Raw genomic sequence first — 11,148 nt, 5'->3', positions numbered from 1 at the left:
TGTACCTTTTCCCATCCTCTCACCATCCTTCCAAATTGGGGCCATCAGGATCTGGCTGGCTCTGGGCTCAAACTCACCCTTCAACAGATATATATTTGTTTACACACTCTCTCTCCCCCCCCCCCCTCTCTCTCTCTCTATATATATATATCTCTGATTTGTTTAAATAATAATAATGGTACACTGATACTTTACCAGACATGCAACCCACTGGCAAATACACAGGTGGATGTGTTTAGGGTAAGAGAGCCAGCCAGGTACGTTCTGAAAAATGTCTACTCATCCTCGATTCTGCCCATGAGAAGGATTACGCTTTTGAAACGGGAATTGTCGACCTCATGCAAATACGACATTTTCAATGCAGTGCACTAGAAAATAAGTCCCAACAGCCTCCCACATATTCCAAAGTATTTATTTCACAATATTTTATGCACAGCTGAAGGACAGGACTATTTGTTGTTTTCCTACAAACAGAAAGTGTAGTTTACAGATCTGTTCAAAATGGAAAAATAATTCTTTTACCAGCAGTATCATTTCATCTGCATTTTTGGGACTTGCCTTCAAAAGTCATTCAAGTACCTTCAGAGCAGCTGACCTATCAACCTGTGGTGACTCGGCATGCACACAGCAAATCCCGGATTGGCTACTGCTAAGCAAATCCTTATTTCCCTTTTGCACATCCATTTTTACTGTCAGGCCTTTGTGTTCTTTGAACAATTCTAGTATTTAAGGGGAATGTTATTGGCTGCTTGTATTTAAAATATTCAGCCTTAATTCAGAAAGCAAACTGTTCTCTTACACCTTCAAATACATAAAAATCCAATGGGTTGAGGAGACAGGCGTAAACAGGCTTGTACAATATATTTTGATTGGCACAGTTATAGGATTATTGTAGCTGGCTATCCATAATCCCAAGTCATTCTGACCACTAAAATTACAGTCCTATTACAGTTTCTGACAATAAGAAACAAGTTCATGTTGTTAATGTAGTGCTGACATGAGGAGGAAATATGGCTTAGTGTTAATACACCTTTACAAACGCTTGCAGCAGCCTGGTCAGCCACTGCAAATTCTTGCATACTTTATTTCTATAACATCTTAAAAGGGACAATAGGAACGTAATGCTTCTGTTGTCTTAATCCTGTTTCAGGAGTAGGCTGTGTGTCTCCTCATGGTGAATTTCCACTGCCCTTAACTTTTATTTCAGTGTCACCACTGGTGTCAGTCAAGGTTCCTACTTAAGCATTAGCTGCAACTAGCAATGGTACTGATGTAATAGAAAAATGTGATTAACAGGTGGTGGGGAAGAGGGAACACATAGACCCATGGCCTGCTACCAGTGTCTGAATCCTGGTACACACATAATATTGCAGCATGATTTTAAATAGGCATGATTGTGTAGTCAAATAGCTGATTTCATTGGCAGTTGTTGATTTTCATAGGGTTTGGGTCTGACCAGTCTCCCCTCAATAAATAAAGTTATGGTGCTGGGCCACCCTAATGCCCAGCTCTGACAATTAGTTTTCAAGGGCACAGCCAGCACTATAGGCCAGCCAATTCGCTTTGGGGGTTTAGATTCAATGCAAACTGTCCATGTTCATTGAACATATATATGATGAAGTTGTGCAGACACCCTGTTGTGAACCCCTGTTTATTGCATTATAGTACAGTAATTTGAAGCCTTGAGCAGAGGAGGCTAACCTGTGGCTCTCCAGCTATTTTTGGACTACCACTCCCAGCGTCGCTGACCATTTGGCATGCTGGTTGGGGCTGACGGGAATTGGAGTGCCTCAGGTTAGTCATCCTTGTCCTAAAGAAGTGACAAAATAAAGCCAGCACAGATCAAAACCAAGTCCGCACCCACCCAAACAGTGTGGGAATCGGCCCCAAGAAGTTCAGTGACTTTATAGGATTTCTGCCAAGTCTAGGAAATTGAAATGCTCCCTTCTCTCTTTGGAAGTCTGCTGCTGATGGAAGAGAGATGTTGGGTAGTGGCTGCAGATTTCTTCCAGCCTCAGTTGATATGTTCCTGCTGCTGCATAGAAAATCTTTGTAACACCCTTTCTCAACCCGCGATCTCATTGCTGGAAGGAAGGGAGTAACAAAAGTGGGTTGGGTTGTTGTTTTTTGCTAGCTATGGCACCATTCATGGAATAGCGATCAATGACTGCTTCACCAGCACATGATCATCAGCTAATTGCTACAGTAAGAATTTCACACATGAATTTGTCTCTGGGAGCAGTTCCAATAGTTATAAAAAGATCCATGCCCAAATTTAACTGACACATAATTATGAATTACTGACTCAGGAAGAAATTCCTTAAGTTGCTCACTGGTGACGTGTTCTTTCCATACTAGCTGGACTAAGTATAGAGAAGTTACACGCTGGGCTATTCGTTGCTAGGGGACCTTCAACATTGCTAATTTGATTGCTATCCCCATTCAATTGCCCTTTATTATGAGGAATGTAATATATGCTGCATTCTCTTCCCCCCCTTCTCAATTTGTGGGTCTGAATGCATTTTTAAAATTTATTTTGCTGTTAATATGTGTGCTGATTAATTATGAATGTGTGTTCTTACAAAGCAGGGTTTTCCATGTTAGCAAAAGGGGGTGCATGTGAGCAAGCATCAATGTCTGCACATCCACACTTTTGGACACATTTCCCTTTAAAAAGTCATGTATGGGGTGGAGGCTTAGAAAACTGCTTGGGGAAAGGCCATTAAACCCAGTTTAGATTCTGTGCAATTGCTAGACTGCATCTATTGTTTACAGTGAATACTGAACTTGCTTCATCGACTTTTGAACATGTCTACTTCAAAATTTCCAGTGTCAACTGTCTACTTACAACTCCAAAGGCAATTTTTGGTGACATTTAAAGGTTTCCCCAGAATTATTAACACTCAGTCTTGAAAAAATAGTGATTGAGAATAATGGTGAAAAGGCACACAGTGGGAAAGTACTCTATCAGAAATATTTTAAAATGATGAAATAAATGACACCAACTACCTTTTTGAACTGTGCTAAAGAGTTTTAAATGACATTTAAATGGCTGATGAGGAAGAGAGAGAAGGCATGTTTGTGCAGGGCAATACCAGTGAATTGGCTTTTTAAAAAGTAAGTCCCAAGATATCTTAAAAACAGATAACATAAAAATTACATACATCAAATATATTTAACATGAGATCCTTCTGAAAATCTTTTGCAGTTAAATATTACAGTTATTTACTCAGTTCATATCTCTTTCTATACTAACAGTTAGAGTTTTAAAATATACACAGATATAATACATAATATAAATAAATTCTCCTTGCAGTGCTGTAGTGAAATACCATTATCCTCAGGAAGAACATTAGCCACATTTTATAAATACGTTTTCTAGGGTCACTGTGAAAGTGGGTTCTGCAGCTCCCTTTCAGTTAGCCTACCTGGTTAGAATTATGGTTAGCAATGCATGGTGATTCAGTTGCAGCTGGAACACTTTAAAAAATTGCACAGCTGGATACACAGAAACAGGTGCAACAAGAGAAACTGTGAACACATATTTTCTGCTTAGTCTAGAGTGCAGGACAACACTAAATTCTGCATTGCACTGGAGAAATCAGGAGCAGTCACCCAGTTCACCTCCCCCCGACGTTTAAGGAGGCAAATACTCTAGTTCATCACAACTGGCAGAGTGCCCCAACCTCAGGCTGATTGTATGGGAAATGGAAGATTTGATCCTGGGAAGAGAACATAATGCAGAAAGAAAATTACCTGACTGCTGCAGTACCGACTGTGGCTTGGATGATGCTATTCTTGCTTTTATGTCATTTAATTGACCATTACTGTGCACTGGCTAAAGAAAAAAAGAAGTGCCTGGAATTTATTATTTTAAAAAGAAGCTTCAAAGGAAATCTCTTCAATCATGCTGGAAAGAGACAGTTGTGGTATAAAGAAAGTTGTTTGCCAAGGTCAAGGAGAAGAATGGCTTTGTTCAGTGAAGGCAACATACATTACTGTGCTTCCTTATTCTATCAAGCTTCAAACCCACAAAGCTGGCATACCTAAGCACAAGGGGTCAGTCATGGCAACTGCTGGGGAAAGGCTCTGTCCAACACTGCTTTGCTGCATGCAGGAAGTCACAAGAGAAAGAGGCAAAGTTTGCCATGAGAACTGGCACTTTCTATGCCCAAGTAGGGTGTAAATGAGGAACAATGCGGTGTGTGTGTGTGTCAGGGGAGGATTCCCTTGACTGGAGCATTATTGGGTAATTTCACCACCATGAGACTGGCTGAAACCTAACTGGGCACCTTTGGCAGGGACAAAAAACTACCAAATAGAAGCTCAAGGCACTGTAGAACTGAAGCAAATTCAGCTGAAGGAGTAATGTCTCAAGTGCATGCTGAAGCAACCGTTACTTGCCATAGTTACTGGTTTATGAATTAGGAATATGAAAAGCTATATTAAACCATGATCCCCAGAATAATTCCATTTTGTATTATAACCTCTGTTCAACTGTGATGTTAATACACTGCAGTGTTGCAGCAGCGGATTTGTAAGTGCACATTAGAAATGCGGAGTGAGAGAGACGATTTTTGTGTATCAGGTGACTGCAGGACTTTACTTGTTCCTCCATCTCTCTGCATGTTGTTCTTCCAAGGACTCGATACTGCAAGGTGTTGAGCAACATAGCCTGAATCAGCAATACCTCAATATGCAGACTGCTGAACTTTTAAAAAAGAGAGCAGTGACCCTTGGGACTCATCACCTGCTAAAAATGGGCAAGTACTCCAGTTCTTTTCTGAATCAGATCAGAATGCTTAGGACCAGTCCGTTGGTAAAAACTGTATTCTATTATAAGGGAGATACTTCGCAAGCTGGGTATTCGATTTGCAGCAGTCAAAATCTCCCTCTTAGAATTGGCTAGCTGCCTAAGTTCAAGTTGCAGGAAGCTGCTCTGCATTTCTGATGCTATCTGATAGTAGGTTGAGTGTTGCCTTTGCAAAGCTTAATAGTTTTGAAAGCAACTGAATAGGTAGGAATTGCAGGTGTACTTTAATGTCGAAACAATAGAGAGTTGAGAAAGCTATTTACTTTAAACATTCTTTAACCCAAAGATTAAAAACCATATTGGTGAACCAGTTTCTGTGTGTTACACTGGTCATGTTCACATCTGGTTTGGTAAGTAAGGATACGCATGCAGCCACTTCCCTCTTCCCTTTGCACAGGCAGGGAATTACGTCAGGAAGCTGCAGTTAACCATAGCTCCCTATAATGTGCAAACCTAGAAAGTATGGTGAATGTCTTTCAAACAAGCCAGGATACCAAGCCATGGTTTAACATTGGCTTCCAGATCCTGGGTTGTTTGGAAACCATTAACCATAGTTTCCTGGTTTGCTTGTAATGGCAAGTCATGGTTAACAGTGGATTCCTGCTTCATTGCCCGCTTACTTAAAAGCACAGTGTGTCAGTGCACTAAGCTTGGGCAGATCCAGTTTCTTAAGCCATTTTCATTAGGCAATTGAGTATCTGATGCGGAAGTGATGCTGTTAACACTATTGCATATTAGTGCCATGTTAGGAAGTTAAAATAATTTCCCTAACCATTCTGGTTTCCTTCAAATTGCTGGTAATGATGCAAGCCAGTACCAATATCTCGTTCTATTTCTCCCAAAAGGCCTCCCTGCCAACCAGCACTGTGCTACCCAATCAAATAATGGTATCACACAACTTTTTCCATGGTATGAAGCAACTGCCCTCCATAACTGATTTGAAACAAGTCACAAAGTTGGTTGAAGACAAACCTTCCATTCAGCTTGCCCATCCAGTCCTATGGAAGCTCTGCCAGACTGTATCTTGACTTCACAATGGTTCCTAACATGGCCAGGGAATCTGTCCTGCAGATTGGCGCTGCCACTAGTAACTGTAAGGACTACTCAACTATGATAACAAGGAACTGACCTTTTTGTGAAGTATTTTGGGCCTTGTACCCCTATCTATCTTTTCTCACAATCACAGTAAAAGCAATGTGTTCTCATACGTATTCACAGGATAAAAGAGGCATTAAGATTTTGGATTGGTCCGAGTAACCTGCAGGAGTCTGCAGTGGAGCTGTAATTATAGGGCCAAACTCCTGCAGAGGTTTCTGGGTCCATGACTTTCCTCTTTCTCAGTGTGGCACATGGACAAAATATTTATGGCCACTTAATATACTGAAGGCAGTCTGGAACTGCCCTACTGACCGCTTCTAGGTTATGGTCCGTACAAAGTTGCCTTTGATGGAGCTGGGACAACAACTGTAACCATCTTCTTGTGCCCCAGATGCAAGGAAAAAGCATTGTTCCATCCACCAGTTAAATTTCCTTTCGGACTACATAGTTAATTCTTGGTTTGGCCTACTGCAACTTTATTTCCCAAAACAATCATTTTAAAAATGAAGGTCAGTGGCAGAAATTGAAGTTCAGTATGTGCAAGCGAGCCCCATAACCATGGACGACGTTACGATGCATGGTCACAAAGGCTTCTTTCTATTATTTCAAGATAGAATTTCTCAAACCACAACCTAAGAAAATGAAAATAGTTATTCCATTTACCAATGCTGGTGCCTTAATGGCAGCAGGGAAAGAATATTTTTAGCATGGTATCAAGTGGTACAACACCCCCCCCCATTTGTTTCAAGTATTCTTAGCAGCAAAATCTGCCTCCCCCCCAAAAAAAATCCCCTCCATACAAACCAAAAAGCATCCAACCAAAAATAAAAGATTAGTTTCTTATGCTATACAATTCAGCACTGATTCACTAAAGTGTATTGGTTCATCAACCATCATTTGGTCCACATTTGAAGAGATCCTTAAATTCCACTTTTTGCTTTTTTGCTTAGGAAATTTGGCTGGGAGTCTATATAGTATCTTCAAACTCTGTTGAGGAATTCCAGGCCGAGAGAAGCGGGGATGTGGATAGAGTCCATGGTTAGAGAAGAAGGGTTGAATGGAAACAGTACAGGGAACATGAACTTGAAGTCTAACAGTAGCTGTGGAGGTTCATTCCGCTCTTGCAAATTTGCCTACAAGAAATTGGGGGCAAGGGGATGGGGAAGAAAACACACACATCAGCAAACAGACAAAATGCAGCAGAATTCACGTTGGAACACCTGTGTGGCTGAGACCAGCCTTATCCTCAGTTGGCTTTCTGCAGCTGGGAGAGGGGAATGAGCCTAACATGTATCTGGCTGCCATGGTAGTCAACTGAGCAGTCAAATACTGTGAATTGATTGACTGATAAAAACCAAAGAAAATAACTGTTTGGTGAATCGTTCATATTTACCAAAAACCTTCTGAGACCAAATCTTTTCATCAAGTGGCTAATTAAGCTTTGGTCTAAACGGCCAACCATATTGGATTTTGATCCATTATTCTATACCAGGACTTTGGGTCATGGGAACCAAATCATTGTGCCAAGAAAAGCTATTATTCGGCTATTCTTTTCCCTCAAAAGATCAGAATAATAGAAGGGAGGATATGTGTGACTGTGGATGCTGAAAAGCTCCAACCCCTTCAGAAAGTCACCATTCCCAAATCTGCAGCCTTCCGTGACTTGAAGGGCATTTTTTTCCAAGGTAGGAAGCCAGGAGGAAATCTGGCAATGTTTCCAATATTGCTTCTACAGGTCAAAGATACACAGCGTCCCTTTCACTGTTGGCCTTGTCTGTAATAGAAGCATTTTGCAACAATCAATATAAATCTGCAGAACAGGAGCACAGCACATGGCTTTGCGTGCATGGAAGGTACCAGGTTCGTTACTTGTGTCTCCACCTCCAAGTGTGCAAGGAGTTAAGGCCTGGAAAGATCTTGAGCGGAGACTGTGGAGAGTCATTGCTATTTGAAATAAATAGAACTGGGCTACACCAATGGCCTGATTTGGTGTAAAGGAGGCTTGTGTGCTTCTATGAGTGACGCTGCACAGAAAAGGTACTAGTAGGAGGGGCAAAAGAGGGAATATAAATGCTTTTGTATCCCTGCGATCTGTTCCTGAACCAAGGCTTTAAAAGCTCTGCCATTTAGAAAACACACATGATTGGTTTTTCCTGTGAGGCAGAGGTAGAACTCCCCAATGCCTGTCTGTTGGAGCACTCACCTGAATGTTTCTTATGAAGGCTACTGTCACACGCTCTTCAAATTCATTCACGGGAGTGTAGAGATTGAGTATTTTTACAATCTGTGGACAGGAAAATAAGATGGGGGCTTAGAGGAGGGGGCATACACAGAGTAGCTGAATTGATGCAGTGCGCCCTGCATCACCCTTTATTTAAAAAAACGTAGCCACTTCTCTCAAGGAAAGAGGGAGAAAACTTAGGAACTAAGGGTGTAACTACAAGTTGCAAGAATAACACAGGGCACCCAACCTGGGTGGGGAGGGGAAGGTTAGATGCTTCCAGGTGGGAGTGGGTGCTTAACATTTGCAACAGCTGCCCAGTGATTTTTCTCCTGTAAATGCTTTCCTTTGGCTGAGGGGGTAATAACCTCAGAGAGGACTTGGGGAGATCCAGGGTCAAATTCTTGCTTGGCCTTCAAGCTCACCAGTAAGGTAAAGGTAAAGGGAACTGACCATTAGGTCCAGTCGTGACTGACTCTGGGGTTGCAGCGCTCATCTCGCTTTATTGGCCGAGGGAGCCGGTGTACAGCTTCCGGGTCATATGGCCAGCATGACTAAGCCGCTTCTGGTGAACCTGAGCAGCGCACAGAAACACCGTTTACCTTCCCGCCAGAGTGGTACCTATTTATCTACTTGCACTTTGACGTGCTTTCGAACTGCTAGCTTGGCAGGAGCAGGGACTGAGCAATGGGAGCTCACCTCGTCGCGGGGATTCAAACCGCCGACCTTCTGATTGGCAAGTCCTAGGCTCTGTGGTTTAACCCGCAGCTCCACCTGTGTCCCTAAGCTCCCTGAGCTCTTTAACCTCAGCTTGACCTATCTCACAAGGCTGTTGTGAGTTTAAAAATGGTGTGGGTGGGTTTTTTTGGGACAGCAAAACAATCTTGTGTTTGGCTTTGTCAAGTCTTTTGTTAAGACTTTGACCTCATAAACAAGTAAATCAATGCACCCCTTCACCTCTTTACCTGCTGTGTGGTGAGGGCTGTGCATAAGGAACATATTGCCTCCGCATCTTCCGAGGTCTTCTTCTTCAGCTGCAGGAGCTGTGCTGCTTGGATCAGAGGCTCCATGGTCTTGGCAGCCCCGCTCTGTAGTAGATTCTTTCCTCGCAACCATTCTTCCAGCTGGCTGATGTTAAACCTGGACCGACACAAGAAGGCCATAATTAAAAAAAATAAAATAGGAGGAGGAAGAGGAAATATTTCAAACATGGCAGGTTGCCTCTGAAAGTGGCTGAGAAGGTTTGAGTTTCCCAAGGCAAAAGAGACCCTTGGGTGTGCTCCTCTGTAGCGACGGACTCCCGAAGATGATCTACACAGCATGAGAGATGAGCTAAAGTCGAGGCAACTGGTATGATTGCGCTACTGCCCCAGGGATGGCACACACAATGCTCCCACATTTTCTTGGTGAGGCAGTGCGTACTACTGCCCTTCTTCCTTCTGAAAAACTGGTATCTATGGGACCGGCTCTCCTGGTCTGCCCCACAGAGGACCTTAAGGTCCATGAATAACCATAGTTTAGAGGTCCCGGGCCCTAAGGAAGTCAGACTATCCTCCACCAGAGCCAGGGCCTTCTCAATGATGGCTCCGACCTGGTGGAATGCTCTGTCCCACGAGACTAGGGCCCTTCAGGATTTAACCCCTTTCCGTCGGGCCTGTAAGACAGAGCTATTCCGCCTGGCCTTTAATTTGAATTCAGCCTGATCTTTTATTTCCCTTTTCTTCCCTCCCACTGCTCTTTTATGAAGATCACCCGCTCTGAGACCTCACAGCTAATTCTCCCCTGGCCTCCTTGCTGGCCCAAGTAGGACCAATTCAGCCAGCTAGCCCTGAGGATTATCTAATGTTTATTAGATGGATTTCCCCTAAATTGATTTCTGAACTTTGAATTTTATTGTTATTCATGTTTTTATACTGTATTTTATGCTGCTTTTATAATCAAGTGTTTTAAATTGGTTGCTAGCCGCCCTGAGCCCGGTTTTTGAACTGGGAAGGGCGGGGTATAAATAAAGAAATTATTATTATTATTATTATTATTATTATTATTATTATTACTACTACTGGGAGAAGCAAAATGGTGGCATTGGGAGACGTGCAGCCTTTGGGAAGGGTGGCTAAGCATGATCATGTGCTTTGGCCTGAACCCCACCTGAGTTGCATGCCTGTGCTCCACGAACAGACATCCTTCCTCAGCAGCAGATTGTTCAGGGCCACCGCATTGATCATGTAGAAGAGCTGCTTCACAGCCTGCTGGATGATCTCGGGGTCGAGGCCCTGGTCGTACATGACGCTGTGGAACGTGTTCAGCTGGCGGATGATGGCCTCCAAGGTATAGAAGTTGTCGCTGTCCCCCATGCTGGAGGTCCGCTTGCGGTAGCCCATTGGCTTCACGCCCGACAGACCCTGGATGCTCTCGTTTTCTAACACCGCCGTCACTGGGAAGGAAAGAAATTACCGTATTTGTCACTCTATAAGATGCACCAGACCACGAGACGCACCTAGTTTTTGGAGGAGGAAAACAAGAAAAAAAAAATCTGAATCTCAGAAGCCAGAACAGCAAGAGGGATCGCTGCGCAGTGAAAGCAGCAATCCCTCTTGCTGTTCTGGCTTCTGGGATAGCTGTGCAGCCTGCATTCGCTCCATAAGATGCACACACATTTCCCCTTACTTTTTAGGAGGGAAAAGTGAGTCTTATAGAGCAAAAAATACGGTATTTGCAAAAAGCAAACTAGGTGTCTTGAGAAACCTGAAATGCTTGTGTTTCTGTGCCGAGTTTTCCTAAATACCTCCACCCACCTATCCAGCTGCACAAGTCTGCCTGCCTCTAAATCATCTTTAAATTGCAGGCAATTTGCATTTCAGTCCCATGAGTGGATAGTAATGGGCTGTGGTAGTTCTAGTGGCAAACGAACACAGCGCTCTGGTAGCCCAGAGGGAGCAATCAGCGGAAGGAACTTTCACCTAGCACCAAGGAAGACTTCCTTTGTCAGATTAATCTTCTCGCTCTTGGCATAGGG

General features: G+C 43.1%; 1 protein-coding gene across 4 annotated transcripts in view; it reads right to left on the bottom strand.

Moving 5' to 3' along the window:
* Positions 1 to 396: 396 nt before the first annotated feature.
* Positions 397 to 11,148, bottom strand: part of MYO5B (myosin VB) — a 298,226-nt gene continuing 287,474 nt past the window's right edge. For all 4 annotated transcript variants that reach the window (XM_081212616.1, XM_081212615.1, XM_081212617.1 and 1 more), the window contains 4 exons: positions 10,281 to 10,566; positions 9,098 to 9,272; positions 8,115 to 8,195; positions 397 to 7,044 (listed from right to left, as the gene is read on the bottom strand). In XM_081212616.1, coding sequence (XP_081068742.1) covers positions 6,892 to 7,044; positions 8,115 to 8,195; positions 9,098 to 9,272; positions 10,281 to 10,566 — 695 coding nt within the window. In that variant the 3' untranslated portion in view covers positions 397 to 6,891. The remainder of the gene's footprint in view (positions 7,045 to 8,114; positions 8,196 to 9,097; positions 9,273 to 10,280; positions 10,567 to 11,148) is intronic.

The sequence above is a fragment of the Podarcis bocagei genome, assembly GCF_964188305.1.
Source record: "Podarcis bocagei genome assembly, chromosome: 11".
In the NCBI taxonomy this organism is placed as follows: Eukaryota; Metazoa; Chordata; class Lepidosauria; order Squamata; family Lacertidae; genus Podarcis; species Podarcis bocagei.
This window is presented reverse-complemented; position numbering and strand designations above follow the sequence as displayed.